This window comes from Danio aesculapii, chromosome 10 (assembly GCF_903798145.1).
Source record: "Danio aesculapii chromosome 10, fDanAes4.1, whole genome shotgun sequence".
Taxonomy (NCBI): domain Eukaryota; kingdom Metazoa; phylum Chordata; class Actinopteri; order Cypriniformes; family Danionidae; genus Danio; species Danio aesculapii.
Window position 1 is genome coordinate 34,280,491 of NC_079444.1, and position 19,689 is coordinate 34,300,179.

The 19,689-nt window shown below is 33.1% G+C and overlaps 1 protein-coding gene across 12 annotated transcripts in view; it reads left to right on the forward strand.

The window, feature by feature from the left end:
* The window catches only part of nbeaa (neurobeachin a), a 299,982-nt gene that overhangs the window by 194,276 nt on the left and 86,017 nt on the right, over positions 1-19,689 (forward strand). For all 12 annotated transcript variants that reach the window (XM_056467451.1, XM_056467441.1, XM_056467443.1 and 9 more), the window contains exons 15-20: positions 2,275-2,337; positions 2,672-2,769; positions 5,237-5,329; positions 11,247-11,355; positions 13,959-14,040; positions 14,155-14,278. In XM_056467451.1, the coding sequence (XP_056323426.1) occupies positions 2,275-2,337; positions 2,672-2,769; positions 5,237-5,329; positions 11,247-11,355; positions 13,959-14,040; positions 14,155-14,278 (569 nt within the window). The remainder of the gene's footprint in view (positions 1-2,274; positions 2,338-2,671; positions 2,770-5,236; positions 5,330-11,246; positions 11,356-13,958; positions 14,041-14,154; positions 14,279-19,689) is intronic.

Consider the following 19,689-nt stretch of genomic DNA (forward strand, 5'->3'; position numbering starts at 1 on the left):
TCATATAACATTTTCTTAGATAAATATAACCGTTGAAATTATTATTATTTGGAGATGTTTACACTGGCATTATAGACTATTATTATTAGTGGGCACAAATCTCACAGTTTGGATCACATTATGGTTTTTTAGTCACGGAACGGCCATTTTTCAGATCAGCCAAAAACGGGAGGAGACAAATTTATTTATTACAAAAATATAAAAAATAAAATAAAGAAATAATTAGCTGGATAAAAATAAATAGTAAAATATTCAGTGCTGTGAAAAAATTCCTGTTACTACTACTGTTGCTGATAACGCTAAATGTAGAAATCTAACATTATCATTTGTACAACTAGTCTCATTTTTAATAAATGATTAAATTATAAATTATTCACTTATAAAACTTCCTGTTTCTTTGCTAGATGTGTAATTTTTGAAGATTTATTCAGCTGCATATTTTTGATGGTTAAATAATGTAATTGCTGCCTACAACTTTCATTTTGGAGCATCAAGTTAAATACATATGATGGTGATTGTAACCTCAACCATAATCATCAGTAGTTTTATCTAAACTATAAACTGTTATCCCAGTACTTCTGTGTTAATTGACTGTTTTAACTTCATAACTTAAAACACTAAAGACTGAATCTCTTTCTTGAATTTTGTGTTTTTCAAACACAGATTTGAATGCAGTGATTTGAGGGATTAATAATCATACAAATCACCATCATTTATAATTTATGTTGCGTGGGTGTTGAGATCCCGATCTTTTAATGATTAATCATGCAGCTTACACTGAGGGCAGGCTAAACTAGTGACATAAGACACCTTTAATAACCTAAGAAACCCACCACATCCTAAATAACCTACCATAACTTCTTCTGTCATCATTATATTTCACAGGAAAGCCTAAATGCTTTCATACTTGTGATTTGAATGACACGAGAGGCGATCTCTCTGCGATCGGTACAAATTTCAGAATAATCTACAAGTAAAAAGTGTATTAATCCGTGGGTCAAGTGTCTTCCGAACCGTGGGTTGTGATCCATACGAATTACGGATCAACCACGGACAATCCGTTACACCCCTAATTATTATTAATACTGATCATTTTAATCATTCAATTTCATTACTTATTTCAAATATGCCTTAATAATTAAATAACTTTTATTATTATTATTATTATTATTATTATTATTATTATTATTATTATTATTATTATTATTATTATATTTAGCTTATTTTTGTCTTTGTTATTAGCTTGAATATTTTTTTATTTTTATATCATGTTTTGACTTTGATTATTTAGTTTAGTTTTTGTCAATTGTATAACTTCTGTCTCTCTTATATGTTATGCTAAATGAAAAGGATAATTATTTTCTCTCAAGTAGCTAAAATGAAACATTTTGCGCAATATTTTATTTAAATTATTTTATTTTATTGTTTTAATTTGCTCCTCATGATATTGCAAATGACAGCATTTTTTAATAGTCTCACTGATTTAGTTTTATTTCACCCAAATAACCCTGTTCTGTATTTTATCTTTATTTTTTCATTATAAGATTTTTATGTTTTTGTCTGTTTTACTCCATTTCAGCAGCTCAGTCAGAGAACTAAACCTAATGAAAATGACTGACATTTTTATATACTGTGTATATGTATTGGATAAATATAACTGATAAAATTAGTATTATTTGAAGAGGTTTACATTGATATTATCGACTATTATTATTAATACTGATAGTTTTAACCATTACAATTTTATTTCTTATTTCAAATATGCCTAAATAATTTATTTACTTTGAATATTAATATTATATTTGTATATTTAGCTCATTTTTGTCTATATTTTATGTTGTGTTTTTACTTTGATAATTTAGTTAAAAGTTAAGTAAAATTAATTAGTTCTTGTCATTTGTATATCTTCTATCTCTCATTTTTCATGCTAAGTGTAAAGGAAAATTAGCTAAGTAGCAAAAATAAAATATTTTGTGCAATGTTTTATTAAAATAATTAATTAATTTTTTTTATTAAATTATTTTAATTTGCTCATCATTTAATTCTAAATAAAAGCAATTATTTTAGTTAGATTTACTGATTTAATTTTCATCCATCCTAATAATCATGTAAATTTTTACTTTTTCATTTTAGTATTTTTATCTTTTTGTCTGTTTTACCCCATTTCAGCAGTTCAGTCAGAGAACTAAACCTGTGAAAGTGACATTTTTATATACTGTGCTGTATATATGTATATATTCTGATTGGTTCATATATTTATACTTTTTCTTTCAGGACCGAGGAGTGAAGGAAGATGAGTTGCAGAGCATATTAAACTACCTGCTAACCATGCATGAGGTAAAAATGATGGTCCATTTTCTTTTAGGCTTTATTAAACAAGCCATAGTCTTCATGAAAAAAAAAATACAGACTTTAATCCATCCAGAATGCCGAAATGTTCACCTCAAAAGAAAGAGCCGGTATTATCCTGAAAGCTGCGTTAATGTTTTGACCGAGTCTCATGAAATTGCAGTAATGCACCATGTCTGATTGAAAACACCAAATGAATCCTGAAAACGGCCGGTTAAGTGCAGTATTATATAACACCCAGACGTTTTAAGGCTATCTAGTGGATCATTACGGGTCTATATGATGTCTGTTTGTTCTTTTTATATTTTTCTCTCTCCTCTAGGATGAAAACATCCACGATGTGCTCCAGCTTTTGGTGGCGCTAATGTCTGAACACCCAGCCTCCATGATCCCGGCCTTCGATCAGAGGAACGGGATACGGTGAGGCCTGAGGGACTCTTATATAACTGAAATAGATTTGGTTTGGCAGAGACGCATCAATCCTTTACTCTTACAGCCCATCACGAGGAGCCCATGTGCTTGTTTGAAGCCTCTGGGTGTCTTTATAAAGACTGTCAATCAATTCAGATATGCGGTCATGTTTACTCTCATAATTAAAAGCGATAATGACAATTCTGTTATCGTTTACTCATGTCATTCAAACGCTGCATGTTTTTAGGTGCGTCCCAAATCACATACTACACTGTAAAAAATGAATCCGTAAAATTTACAGTAAAAAAAAGGCAGCTGTGGTTTCCGATACTTTACTGTTAAAAATACTGTACTAACCGTAAAAGTAATTTTTCGTTTTTATGGTAAACTACCGTATTTTATTAATTTATAGAGGTAAAATGTCTGCATTTTGAATTACAACATCTATACATCTTTTGTTACACAGTTAGACACGTTAACACAGCCACACGCAGGTGGTGATGAGAAAGTTACATAATGAACCAATGCTCATCACTAACAACTTTTCCCACAAGCAGAAAAGTGTATCAGTGTATAGAAGGTGCTCAGTGTCATTCACACAGCTACTAAACACCAGTATGGTAACACGCATGAAATTAAAGTCATGAAATAAACATTGTTTATCAACATTAGATAACATAAATCTCTAATGTACATAACTGTTGGGGAAACAACTAAAAAGATCCATAGTAATGTAAAAAAAAAACATTAAAAAGTGATGTGCCATACAGGGAATTCTGGGAAAGTCAATTTACGGTTATTCGCCGTATATATATTAAGTAAACATACCATTAACCAGGTTACGGATTTGTACTGTAGCATTTTTACAGTTTTTTACCATTTGAATCACGGCCATTTTAACAGTGTATTCTACACTTAAAAAAATCATTCAAAGACGATTCCTTGGATTTACTACATTTTTCAAGTTAGGTGGTTGTAAACAATTTGTCTGGGCTGAATTTAAACAAACAAATTAAGTTAAACATTACTAAATTACATTTTTTTGTTTAAATTCAACACAAATAAATTGTTTGCAACAATTTTGCAGACATTTTTTTCAGTGTATAGCATTTAGTATTATAAATAGTGTAGTTCACTCCACCGAACCTGACACATGAACATGGGTATTTTCAAATACCCTGCACTTTTTTCAACACAGTTTGGGGTTTGTCCACACGAAAATGCAGTGTCAGCAGGGTGCTAATAAATACTTATTAGTGGGGGGGGGGGTATATTTATATTATTTATTAAAAATAATATAAATATACATTGGCCTATAATGGTTCATACCATTGTGAATGCATAATCGCGATAATCAATGCTAGGAAAAATATCATTTAGCAGTCAGAAACTGGCAGTTATAGAGCACCAATAGACATCTTAACTATCCACAAAACACCTTTTTAGTAAAATAGCTGTTTATGTCTGCATGTAGCCTGTAAAAAAGAAAAAGTAGATACATCATTTGTGTAGTTTCCCCTACAGTAACCTATAAAATAGTCACTAATATCCCTCAAAACACTGAAAATGATACATTTTATTAATAAATTAGATGTAATTCAAATACATTCAGAAATTTGATTCACTGAAGCAAGTATTACCAAACTACTACTGTAAAAATTTGACAACTGAATTGTTGGTGCAGCATGCTCTTCACATGCATCACAGTACATTTTTGTGTTTTCATGTAGGCCGAGATTTATTTGTAATTTTTTTTAAACGAAAGCGGGGAAAACCTTATTTTTAAAAATACCCGTGTATGTGTGGACATGGCCTAAAACACAAGAAGCAACGCTTTGGAATGGTTTGAAAAAAGTGCAGCATAAAGCACATTAGTGCGCAGATACTGAGCACCTCTAAACAGAAACTTGCAACGAGTGTCCCACATCCAAGTTCTTCTGATTGGTCCACTGCTATGGAACTAACAGTGATGAGCAGCACTGCATATAAAAGTGGAAGTTCTTTTAACTTGATACGACGTTTAAAAAAATACGGCACTTCAAAAGATGCAAGCACGATTTTACATTGAAAACAATAGAAAAGGTTTGCACAGGTGCGTGTTGGTGCAGGTTTCCTCCGGGTGCTCCGGTTTCCCCCACAGTCCGAAGACATGTGGTATAAGTGAATAGGATGAACTAAATTGATCGTAGTGTACGAGTGGGAATGAGATAAGCAAGTCTGCAACAGTGCATGAAGTCTTTGTATTCAATTCTTCATGCATCATTTAGGTGTTTAAAGTGAACTTTTTCTTCTCCAACTTTTCTGTGTGAATGCAATAATCTAATTTAAAGGGTCAGTGATTAGTCTATATTCTGCACTGCATGTTCAGTGCATGCATTTATTCTGCAGTGACATTAACTCTGTATTTCTAAACCAGCACAGGAAGTTCAGACACAGATTATGGATCTCCAATAAATACCGTTGTTTCCTTTTTCAGAGTCATCTACAAGCTTCTGGCCTCCAAAAGTGAGAGCATACGAGTCCAAGCTCTGAAAGTCCTCGGCTACTTCCTGAAACATCTGGGACACAAGTGAGTTTGAATGATCTCATTTGTCTGAAGGATGTGCTGATAATTGATAACACAAATAAAACAAAGAAACCTGTGAACCAAGGAAATCAGCTGAAGTTGAAAATCATACAGTTCCCTTTCTGTATTTAATGTCATTTTATCCGAACATTGCTATTAGTGTAGCCTGCTTCAAACGTCTGCATCTGCTGTCAACTAATCATGACTTTTTTTTTCCGTTTATCTTATCTGTAAAATAAATAAATCTTACAATTGTTATTTCTATTACTACTTATTACTAATTTTTTTAAATGTATTTATTTATTTATTTATTTTTACTGTACTTTTTCCCTTTATTATTACAAATTATTTATTTGTCATTTTTATAAAGGGGACAATTGTTGTATTTTTTCTGGGCCAATTTTTAATACATACATTTTTTTTTTACATTTATTTATTTATTTATTTATTTATTTATTTATTTATTTATATTTCTAATTTAATATAGTATTCATATTATATTATATTATATTATATTATATTATATTATATTATATTATATTATATTATATTATATTATATTATATTATATTATATTATATTATATTACTTATTTATTTATATTTATATTTTATTTAATTAATGATATTTTTTATGTTGGAATATTAGTCTCTTTTTTGGGCCTATTTTAAATACATAATTTTTTTATGGCAGAATTGTAGTATTTTTTTTTTCTGACCCCATTTTACATACTTACATTTATTTATTTAAATTTATATTTTATAAATTTTTTTTATGTTGGAATATTAGTATTTTTTCTGGGCTAATTTTAAATACATACATTTATTTATGTATTTTTTTATTTGTTTATTGTAGAATATTATTATATTTTTTCTGGACCAACGCTAAATATATACATTTATTTCTTTTTTACCTAATTTCTTATTTTGCTATATTTATATTTTATTTAATTAATAAACTTTTTATGGTAGAATATTAGTATTGTTTATCTGGGCCAATTTTAAATACATGCATTTATTTATTTACTTAATTAGTTATTTATTTATATTTACTTTCTTTTGGGGGGGGGGGGGGGATATTAGTATCTTTGTTTTGGACCCAATTTAAATGCATAGATTTATTTATTTACTTAATTATTTATTTATATTTATTTAAATTTATTTATTTTTTATGTTGGAAAATTTGTATATTTTATTCTGGGCCAATTTTAAATACAAACATTTATTTTGTTTTTGTTTTTTATGGTATAATATTAGTATCTTTTTTCTGGGCTAATTTTAAGTACACACATTTGTTTTTTATTAGCCCCCTTTTTAATTTTTTTTCTTTTTAAAATATTTCCCAAATGATGTTTAACAGAGCAAGGAATAAAAGCAGTTTTTAATTTTTTAAACACCATTTTAAGGTCAAAATTATTAGCCCCTTTAAGCTACTATATATTTTTTTTGATAGTCTACAGAACAAACCATCGTTATACAATAACTAGCCTAATTACCCTAACCTGCCTAGTTAACCTAATTAACCTAGTAAGGCCTTTAAATGTCACTTTAAGCTGTATAGAAGTGTCTTGAAAAATATTTTTTACTGTCATCATGGCAAAGATTAAATAAATCAGTTATTAGAAATGAGTTATTAAAACTATTATGTTTAGAAATGTGTTAAAAAAATCTCTCCCTTAAGGGGGCAAATAATTCAGGGGGGCTAATAATTCAGACTTCAATTGTACATTTATTTGTTTACTTAATTATTTATTTATTGATATTTAATTTATTTATTTTTATGTTGGAATATTAGTATCTTTTTCTGGGCCAATTTTTAATTCATACATTTATTTATTTATATTTTTTCTGGGACAATTTTATTTTATTTATTCTTTTATTATGATTCTTGATACCATATCTTTTTTTTTTTTTTGTAAAGCAACCGCACAAACAGCGCTCTTGATGAATGAATGTGATGAAATTATGCAAAAATTGTAAAAAAAAACAACAAAATAACAAACAAACAAATTAACAACATCAAAACTGATTTGAACTCTCAGTCCCTCAGTGAGCTATAACTTGAGCTTTTTCTTTCTTTCCTATTTGTTCCTTGTAACTTTTTCATTTCACGCTTCAATGGCGTGTTTACCAAAAGTCTGATTCAATATAATAAAGTACTATTTAATAAAACCCTTTATATTTACAACCCAGCCACATTCGCGGTTTCACGGCCAGACAGAAATGACCCCTCCACATGTCCGTTCAGGAGGAGAAGAGCTGACATTTCGAGGATGAGTGTTGTGTATCTGACAGGACGTGTTAAACACATGGGCTGCTGCTGGAATAATGGCTCTGACAGAGTGTGTGTGTGTCCGGCAGGAGAGAGAGCTGAGCTGTAGATGAGAGAAAATGGTGCCACCAATTACTCAAACACCCATCACTTGCCCATGGAAGCTCATTTCTGCCACAGATGACAAAAATAAACCTTTTTTTTTTCTAAGTAACTGAGTTTTTTTTCCCCTCACAAAACTTTTTTTCAGAATTGCAGGTAGAAAATTCAACAGAGGATAATTCAGAATTGCATGATGTACTTGGAATTGGTACTTGCTTTAGATTTTGGGTTTAATGTATGCCCTGAAATTCATTTCTTTTCTCAAAGAAATTACATAATGCTATTGATTGTTTTTTTTTGGTTTGTTTTCACATCTCTGATCACATCTTGCAAAGTTTACATATTTAACATTTTAACTTATTTCTACTTTTTTCTTGAGTTAACCTCTCAGTTATTTTTTCCCTTATATTTCTTGACATTTAAATGTTTATTCAGAATTCTGAATTCACAGCAGCTGATATTTCCAACATATCTGAATTTGCATCTCAAAATGGAATTGATTTTTTTTCATTCTGTAATGAATCCTGATTGAGGGCGGCACAGTGGCTCAATGGTCAGAACTGTTGCCTCACAGCAAGAAGGTCGCTGGGCCAGTTGGCGTTTCTGTGTGGAGTTTGCATGTCCTTCCTGTGATCTCGTGGGTTTCCTCCTGGTGCTTCGGTTTCCACCACTCTTTCCCAGTTGGGTTGCTGCTGTAAGGGTATCTGCTGTGTAAAACATATGCTGGAATAGTTGGCAGTTCATTCCACTGTGGCAACCCCTGATAAATCAGGAATTAAGCTGAATGAATGAATGAATCCTGAGTTTATATCTCTGAATTCTATTTATTTTTTCAATATATTAAGTTTCCACCTCAGAATTCACTCTTTTTTCATTTCAAATTAAAAGATATACATCTGAAGACAAAATTATTAGCCTTCCTGTGAAATTGTAATTCTTTTTCAAATATTTACAAAGTGCTATTTAACTTATAATGATTTTAATAAATAAACTAATTTATTTTGTCTTTGCCATGACACATTTTTATTTATTTCTTTGTATATACTATACACTCAAAAAATATAAATATATAATTTTTTGCTCCCATTTTTCATGAGCTAATTCAAAGGTCGAAATTATTTCTATGAAAAAAGGAAACTGCATTTATATTTTTGTTAAGTGAATTCATTCATTCATTTTCTTTCCGCCAACTTATCCAGCATATGTTCACACAGATATACTGTACCAACTGACCCAGCCGAGGCTCCAGCGACTTTCTTGCTGTGAGGTGACAGCGCAACCCACTGCGCCACCATGCCGCCTTGTTGAGTGTGTGTGTGTGTGTGTGTGTGTGTGTGTATATATGTATATTATAGGTGGGCATAGATACATTTTTTTAATCTAGATTAATTTCGAAATTAATCTAGATTAAAATGGCTCATTTGAATTCTGCCGAAGACATTCAGAATATGTGTGCTAACCAAATAATAAATCTTTGAGAACGGTTTCTCGAGCCAGGTGGCGCATTAGACCAAGGGCTCATCTCCTATTTCCAAAATGCATCACAAACTGCTTGAGAAACTGTTCTACAATGATAATCGGTGATGAAAATAAATGATGTTCAATAAGATGTACTGACTGTTTATTCAGTTAAACATGAATTATGAACTGTAGGCCCACATAAGCTCCAAACAGCGATTTCATGCTTGCTTTTGATGTACATACATACAGAAAATGCTGCTTCTCAATGCCAAGTTCACAGAGCCCTGACGTTGTGTCAAACATTGAGTATGTTTACATGGGCAACAATACTTTAATACGATTTTAATATGATTAAAACAATACTCTGATTAAGAGTCTACCGTGTAAACAGCGATTTTTGATTAACTTAATGCGACTAAAGTCATAACTGAACTAAACAGAAATGGAATTAAGACATGTGGAGTATGCAGATATTAGTGGCATTATTTAAGTAAACACTGCAATCAAACTATTACCGACATGTAGGACTTTTCGCCATATTTTCAGACAAGATCCAAGACACAGGCGGCTGTCAGTAAAGGACCACACACAAACACACACAAACACACACACACACCGCGAAATGCGGAAGTTTTTTTACTTTTCGTTCGGCGAGCGTTATTAAATTCCATAACACTCTCACCAGTCCTTGCTCCTTATTTGCATCTAATGCCCCAGTTTCGCGTTAACGCAGCAAGTTAACTCCGATAACGGCCCAGCACTATATATATATTAGTGCGCGTTATATATATTTAATATAAGTAAATATATATATATATATATATATATATATATATATATATATATATATATATATATATATATATATATATATATAAAATAAAATTTTTATTGGAAATAGGGTGGTGCAGTGGCACAGTGGGTAGCGATGTCGCTGAAGAAGGTTGCTGGTTCGAGCCTCTGCTGGGTCAGTTGGCATTTTTGTATGGTGTTTGCATGTTCTCCCGGTGTTCGCGTGGTATTAATGCTGTATTAAGTTTGCCATGCCAGTAGTTCATGCTCCTGCATTGTTAGTAAACAGTATAATTTGCTGTGTATGTAAGATTTGTCTCTGCTGCTGGATGAAATGTGAAGTAAATCCCCACTCGTTTAATGATTAAGTGTTAGCAAACACTTGATCAGGCGACATGGTGGCTCAGTGGTTAGCAGCAAGAAGGTCTTACAGCCTTACAGCAAGAAGGTTGCTGGTTCGAGTCCCGGTTGGTCCAGTTGGTGACATTTGAAATCTTCTGTTTTTTTTAATGTGACAGAAACAAGCTTCCATACATTCTGACTTGATTTTTTTGCCTTGATGCTATTTTAATGTTAGCTTTACGGTAGACACCTTCTCCCTGGGAGAACCAACTATGTACATTAATAGACTAATTCATCCCAAAATTAAAAATTACTTACAATTTACTCACTCGAGTGATCCCAAACCTTTACGAGTTTCTTTATTCTGTTGAACACGAAAGAAGATATTTTGAAGAATGCTGAAAACCAGTAGCCATTAGAAGATATAATGGAAGTCAATGGTTACAGGCTTGCAACATATTTCAAAATATCTTCCTTTGTGTACAACAGGCAAGAAATTCATAAACGTTTGAAGGGTGAGTAAATGATGACACAATTTTCAGTTTTGGGTGAACTTTCCCTTTAAGACCCCTACCATCATATGCATATTCTGCTTTCTGTATGTTTATGTACAGTATGTATGTGTGTGCATGTGTGTGTATGCTGAATGAAATGCATTTGACTGAGGGTCTTTGTCAAGTCTCCCCTGACTGATGGGCTCAGGAATGTCTCTGAGAGGCTGTAAGAGGCTACTGACAGCTGTGTGTGTGTGTGTGTGTGTATGCCCTTGAGCAGTGCGGTGTCACTTCTAATCGCTTCAGTGTGCCAGTAACATGCGTCTCCTCATTGATCTTAATGGTGTGGAAGACTGGGGGCTAAAATTGAAGCTGCGAGCGACTTTGCTTCGCCAATGTCACCGCTAACAACATGACACGTGCGTCTTTTATCTCACCTTCTCTTTGTGTGTGTACAGGAGGAAGGTGGAGATCATGCACACACACAGTCTCTTCACGTTACTGGGAGAGCGGTTAATGATGCACACCAGCACTGTGACCATCACCACCTACAACACACTCTATGAGGTAAACCACTTTTTTTAGCAGTGATTTCTATCATGCCTGTATTCATAAGTCTTCCTAAAGGTGTTCAAGAATTTTATTACAGTGGCCAAGAGAGCTTAAAGTCCACATGAAGGGGAAGCTGTGACCTTTTTTTTCATATTGTGATGCAGTTCCTTGAGAAACAGTATATTAAATGAGAAAACAGTGGGCGTGGCTTGTTTTTTTCTGCAGCGAGCTGATTAGATGTTGTAAAGTCTGACTGTCCAAAGACATGCAGTATAAGTGAATTGAATAAACTGAATGTAGGAAAGTCTGAGTGTCTGGTAGTCTAGTGGAGTGGGGTTGCACACTTGTACTGAGGATTTAGTTAAAACAGAAACTCAAAAATAAAGTTGTGCTCTAAAGTAAGGGTGGACAGCTATAACTTGTGTACAAATAGTAGTGATTTATTTACAAGTGGTGATGGTGAAACAGTGAGGGAGTTATTTGCAATTTTCGAAACAATAAACAACAACATTTTTAGAAAAACTGGCTATGGGTGGCGCTAAAGCAAGGAACCAATCAAAACCAAAACAGACTTACTGATATCCAAAAAAAATCTCTTCTAATCTAATCTAGTAAACAAAAGATCTGAAAAATAAATCTTCAACATCAATGACGTCCTATCTAATCTACACTAACTAACAACTTAACCAAAAATACAAGGGTTGGCTCACACCCTCTTACCTAGTGTATCTAGACAGTTGTTGAGATGTATGTCACATGAATTACTTGCCTATAGGGATGGCTGACGTGAAACTGACATTTCGACACTTCAAAACTAACATCTATAGCTGCATCACCCTGGATTTGAATCCATTATCTCGGCATGCTAGTCAAGAACTCTCACCGCTCCACTAAATCTCTTGAAACTTAACTCTATAACAAGGGGTATAATTCCTCAATTTGTGTAACTGTTTCTTTGCTGAAGCTGTTCCACAGCAATACATTAAAAAATGACCACTAGGTGTCACTGTAGAGACTGGTTTTGAAACGTTTCGAAACTTTGACACATTTGCTTCGACTGTTTCAGTGGTTCATGAAGCCTCGCTTTGCCCACCACTATTTACCTACCCGTCTTTCTAACCTTAATGACAAACACGAGGGTAGGGAAGGGATGGTAACACAAGGGTAGGAACAGACAGCAACAAAATTCAAACAACACAGTGTGAATTAAAGACAGTGTCCAATATGTTCCCAATTACCGAAAAACTACACGCAACATACATTTAGTCCTTATTTGGGTTCAAAAACAACATTCAACATACAGCCTACCGTGAGTGCAAATCTCTAATCTGCATCTTAATCTTTACTAGCACAACTAACCTCTGTTAGAAAGTTATTCCGTCACTCAGAGTTCATAATATTCCAAAAGGTGTCGATAATAGTTAAACATGGCAGTTTGTTCATGTTTTAGGTTGCTGAAAGAATCATTTGCTCATTTTTTCCGGCTTCTCCTTAGTTTTTTCACGTTTGTCCATTTCTGAAAGGATCTGATGTCAGAAGCACTTCAATAATCACACGCACGTTATTATCATCAGCTTAGGAAGTTCGTTGTTTTTGATTAAAAAATCACTCTCTTGTACACAACTATGGGGCACAGGGTAGATTCTGCTCTTCTTGACTTCTTGGCTGTTCATCAAGACGACGACAAGGTTTGTTTGAGCTCGGGTCGACCATGGCTCGTTATTATATGTATATATTATTATCATGTAATGTCGTGGCTGTGTATTTAAAAATGGAGGTTCCTTTGTTTTCATTCTTATAGCTTGTGCACATGCTTGTGACGTACCTCTGTAACCAATAGCACTCAGCTGCGCGTCTCTCTCTGCCTTTTGGTACCCTTTTTGTCGTGCTAGGTACCCTTCCGAACAGGTACCCAAAAAGTGGTCCGGTGCAGTTCACTTTTTGGTACCTTTTGATAATGTAAACGGCAATAAAAGCGTACCGAACCGTATCGTACTGGGCCATAAGAGTTTTTAAAGGAGAGGTGGCATGAGGGGATTGACTGAAACTGGATCTGAGTTTCAAAGCAGTAACCAGTCAGGATAAAGCAGTGACGGAATTGGTTGCAGTAGTGAAACAGCCAACCAGGAACAGCAGTAGGTGGGACAAACAATAAAGTGAACTGGGGTGGTAGAAAGAAAAACACGATGTGACTCAAAAACAAGTCATAAATAAATTTGTGCTGGCACGTCGCTTTAAATTCAATTGAGACTGTACTCTTTTCAAAAAGGGTGGAGCTACAAACGCCTATGCATCAGCATAGTAGCAGATTCAAAAACAGGACTAACGTTATATCACTGTGAAAAACGGAAAATGTCAAAAGAAGTGGCTCAGAGGAAGACAGTCTGTGATGGCTACAGCGTTCATTTGTGCATCCTAAAACTCCACATTCATAATGCTCTTAGTCGCTGACATTATCTTCCGCAGGTGAAAACTCTAATGGCGTACGTCTGCTTCTCACTCAGGGCTCTTTATGCTAATATGGGAGAGATCATCACTAATGGGCTTTTAGAATATGCATTTAAATAATGTGACTATAATAAAACATGGTCTAATCATCCTGTTTTTGTCTCATGCAGATCTTAACAGAACAAGTTTGCACTCAGGTGGTGCACAAGCCGCATCCAGAACCCGATTCCACGGTCAAGATCCAAAACCCAAGTATGTGTCCGCTGTTCAATTCATTTCTCATTATTGTAGCAAATCAAATTCAGCACCCTTCATGCCCTAACACACTCTCTCTCTTTCTCTCTCTTGTCTTTTTAAATCTGTCAGTGATTTTGAAGGTTGTGGCGACGTTGCTTAAAAGCTCCTCTCCCAGCACTGAGCTGATGGAAGTACGGCGTCTCTTCCTGTCCGACATGATCAAACTCTTTAGCAACAGCAGAGAGAACAGACGGTGAGCCCTTCGCACACTCTAGCATAGCTTACACAGCTGTGATTTAGGATAAAAACAAAGCATAAACGTTCAGTACATGTCAAACAATCTTGTGAGGTGCAACATACAGTACAGTACAACATAGTCCACACAGCATCATCTTTTAATATTAATCTGTCTGAAAATCCTATATCAAACTGTAGATTAAAAGATCAGGAATTTCTCCTTTCACGACCCCTTTAAAGCCCAATAGTAAGCCACCGAGCTTAGATTATGACTGAGTGTAGTTCATAATTTATTTGCAATTAATAATTCATGATATTTCCATTTTTTTTTTTTCTTATTCATTTAAAAAAATTATTATTAATTATTTACTCATCCTCCACTTGTTCCAAAGTGGTTTGAGGTTTTTTCTTCTGTTGTACACAAACAAAGACAAACTAAAAAATGTTTAAACATTGAGTTTCATCGTTTTTTTTTTGTGGATGTCAATGGCCAGCATTCTTCAGAATATCTTCTTTTGTGTTCAATAGAAGAAAGGCATTCATAAAAGTATTGAGCCACTTGAGGAAATTTTAATTTTTGGGTGAACTGTCCCTTTAAAACTGTGACATATACAATCAAGCCTTAATATTTGAACTTTTACCTTCTGGTCGACGCTACAGAGCACTGCGCACCAGAACAGCCCGACACTCTGACATTCCCTCAGGCAATCCATCTCATGAACACTTGATGATAATAATTGTGGAACCAACATCACTACTTGCTATACACTTTTATACACATATACACTTATTTAACAACACACTTTACATGCCAATTTGCACATAACAGCTGCACATATAACGTTGTATATAGTAATAAACATGTACATACACTTGTCAATCTGTATATTTGCACTCACTACTTACTTCTATTTTTTAAAATATATTTATTATCTGTTTTTTGTCCTGTCTCTGTAATCCTGTTGCACTGTAGAAGCTCTGTCACCAAAACAAATTCCTCGTATGTGTGAACATACCTGACAATAAAGCTCTTTCTGATTCTGATTCTGATATTTACAGAATACAGTTGAAGTCAAAATGATTATCCCTCCTGTGATTTATTTATATTTTATTTTCCTTTTTCGAACATTTCATTTTTTTTTTTCACAGTATTTCTTATAATATTTTTTCTTCTGGAGAAAGTCTTATTTGTTTTATTTCAGCTAAAATCAAAGCAGGGGTCCATTCTTCGTACGTGGATAACTTAATTAGCTGGATTTTGTTATTTACGATTTGACACGATCAAGGATCGTTCTGTTCTTAAACTCTTTTGAGAGTTGTTGTCATAGCAACAGATCTGGAATCTCAAACCTGCTCGAGAGCAGGCTTATTCCATATGAACGGGATTAGATCGAGTCATTTCAAACAAAGGTAAAACTGAAAGCATGTACCGAATGCTGATATTTTTTATACACTGGAGGAAATATTTAGAGTAAAAAAATTATTTATATATGTATATATATATATATATATATATATATATATATATATATATATATATATATATATATATATATATATAAAATAGAATGTAATAGAAGTTTAAAAATATATACAGTTGAAGTCAGAATTATTAGTAATTTAATTATTATTAAAAGCAGTTTTTAATTCTTTTAAAACCATTTTAAGGTCAAAATTATTAGCCCCTTTAAGCTATATATTTTTCAATAGTCTACAGAACAAACCATCGTTATACAATAACTTGCCTAATTATCCCATCCTGCCTAGTTAACCTAATTAACCTAGTTAAGTTGTATAGAACCTAGTTAAGCCTTTAAATGTCACTTTAAGCTGTATAAAAGTGTCTTGAAAAAGATCAAGTCAAATATTATTTACCCTTATCATGTCAAATATAAAATAAAGCAGTTATTAGAAATGAGTTATTAAAACTATTATGTTTAGAAATGTGTTGAAAAAAAACTTCTCTCAGTTAAACAGAAATTGGGGAAAAAAATAAACAGGGGGGCTTCAGCTGTATGTATAAATAAAACTTGTGCAATCTGGGTTTTCTCTCCAAGGGGTTCAAAGAGAACGTTTATTAAAATGGACTTTTTAGATACAAACGTGTACTATTTTAAGGTACTGACCCAGCTTTAGTACAATTTGTTTATAAAAATAGACATGCCCAATATTCTCATTCTTTTTTTTTTTTAAGTACTAATAATTTATGCAGTCATGCATGTGTTTTAACTGCTGATCTGCAGGTGATTTGATGCTTTGCTGAAGTTGCAGACACTACCAATAGTAAAATGTTTCTTTGATGCAAAATAATTTAAGCCATTATCCATACGCCAATCAAGAAACTTGAATAGGCCTTCTTTAAAACTATAACTGTAAAATAAAACTAATAAAAACTATAATAACGAAATAAATCAAAGTGTTAAGCATGCAGCCCACAACAAATTATATTGCGGGTCATAATTAACAAATAGATTACTACGAATTTTATGTAATTTTGCTGACATGGATAAATGAAAATTAATCAAATGAGGTCATTACGCTGCTGTGCCGTCAGCCAATCTTTGCATTGCTGATCATGATTTTTAGGATTGATAGATCTGTCCTTCACAACACACGCAGCGATCTCAGATCAGTTCATCCACACATTTTAATCTGATTCGCGAATTACTTTGAAGAACCAAATTAGCCAGAGATCAGTTATCAAGATTAAAAGATCCAGGATCTGCCAAATCTTCTTAGATCATTTAAGCGAGGTACCTCAGTTTTTTCTTTTTGTTTTTTTTTAACATTTGTCAATATTATTATACAATAATTATTGTTAGACAATGACTTGCCTAATTAATCTAGTTAAGCCTTTAAATTGCACTTTATCTTGAAATTATAAAATATTTTTAAAATAAATATAAAATAAATTTAAAATATAAAATAAATCAGTTATTAGAGATGAGTCATTAAAACTATTTAAGTAATGTGTTGGAAAAAAAAATCTTCTTTCTGGTAAACAGAAATTGGGGAAAAAACATAGAGTTGCTAATAATTCAGGAGAGCTAATAATTCTGACTTTAACTCTACAGTATATATAAATACCCGACAAAATTCCAATTGCAAACACACTGCCATACTAATTCCCTTTTATGTCGAGACGTTCCCACAGAAAGCCAAGCATAGGGACTACAATGTTTTTGCACATGCAAGCTGTATGCAAACATCAAAAGCATTTAGCGTCTCCCTCTCGGTAGGAAACACGCTCCATCCAATTAAACCAATTAGCGTCATAATTAATGCACTAACAAATGAAGATTTGAAGTGGCATTCTGGCTGCATTGTTCCCTTTCATGGACTCCTGGAGAGGCTAAACCTGACCTGTTGCACTCAGGTTAGCCTGATGTGCTCATTAACAAGCTTGGTGTGTGTGTGTTTCTGTGTGTTCTTGTTTTTATATCCTGGTCGGGACTTAAACCTAAAGGCATACAGATTTATGAGGACTTGGGTAATCATAAATCAAGTAAAAATAATAACTCATGTTTCCTGTAAGAGTTGGGTTTAGAGGTAGGTTTTAGGCAAGAGGACAGAATATACAGTTTGTACAGTATAAAATCCTTATTTCTAGGGGATGTCCTCAAAATGATATCAAACCATGTGTGTTTGTGTGTGTGCATCCTAAACAAGCTCACGGCGCACCATCCTGCACCCAAGCCCACTTAGTCAGCTGCTGCCATGGTTACAACTGCATACCAAAATCACAATGCATATTTTAGCAGTGGTGAAGTGGGACTGCTTGCTTCTGTATTCCATAACAAGCCCAGCATTCAGACATGTCGGAAATCTGAGTTCCAGCAATCAGAAACTGCTCGCTTAAGACTTGCTGTTTGTTTTTTGTGTAATTCTGTTACGTCTGATTTGTGAGGGATTTCAAGGTCATTACATAAATGAATTAAACATAGACATAATTAGGTCATGTGAGATAGCTTATTACAGTTCAGGAATTAAAATGATTTGAAATGGTTTTTTTCCCAGTACTGGTTTGCGGCTTGAGTGGCATACGCTGTGCAAAGCATATGCCGGAATCGTTAAAAAAAGATTTAAGCCCCTGCTCTTTTATTCTGTTCTGATAAAGTCTCCTTTCATTAATATTTAGTACGTTAGTGGTTCATTCTGCTGTGGCGATTCCTGATAAATAAGTGACTAAGCCGAAAGAAAATTAACGAAATGGGTGTTAATTTTTGCATTTTGTATTAGATTACATGTAGTGTTATTAAATTGTGACTTGTTGGACAAAAAATGTCCATGCCACCCACTGGATGTCGAAACAAAGTCGAAACAATCAAGAGAAAAACGAAAATCCAAAAATGAAATCACCAAGCAAAGATTTAAGAATGTATACCAGTTCAAACAAAGCGATTTACTTTTGTAACGATTTTGACCCTACATTTTGACTGACATATTTACCATAGAGATTTCAGAGTTTAAATCCAAATAAAAAATAATTGTACCTCAGTACATCTTATTTTAATGTCTGTAACAGAAATGCGGTTCATGTTTTATACAGTTTACTGTTATTTTTCTTCAGATTCGTGAAGGAATTGTTATCACCACTTTAACTCAAATTAACCCCCCCCCCCCCACCCCCAAAGTAGTGCATCTCTTAAAAAAAGATCACTTTAGATGTGTAATTGATATTTGGAGCATCTGAATCATTAGACTAGAGCTTAATGAACTAGTTTTTGTGAAAACTTCAAATTTACGCACTAAAAAAGTAATTCATTCTTAAAAAAACATACCAAAAAGATAAATTTAGATGTGTAATTGATATTTGGAGCATGTGTAGCATTAGATGAGGGTTTAGTTAACTAATTTTTGTGAAAACCTCAAATTTACACACTAAAAAAGTAGTACATCTCTCAAAAAACAGACGAAAAAGATCATTCTAGATGTGCGATTGATATTTGGAGTATTTGATTCATTAGATGAGGGCTTAGTTAACCTCAAATTTACCCCCAAAGAAGCAGTACATTCCTCAAAAAACATAAAAAAAAAGATCATTTTAGATGTGTAATTGATATTTGGAGCATTAGATAAGAGCTTAATTAACACAATTTTATGAAAACCTCAAATTAAGCCCATCAAAAAAGCAGTACATCTCTCAAAAAACAGACAAAAAAAGATCATTTTAGATGTGCAATTAATATTTGAAGCATTAGATAAGAGTTTAATTAACAATTTTTTGTGAAAACCTCAAATTTACCCCTTAAAAATAGTACATCTCTTATACAAAAAAGATAATTTTAGATGTGCAATTGATATTTGGAGCATTTGGATCATTAGATGAGAGCTTAATGAACAAATTTTTGTGAAAACCTCAAATTTACTGCCAAAAATGTAGTACATCTCTCAAAAACATACAAAAAAAGATCATTTTAGATGTGC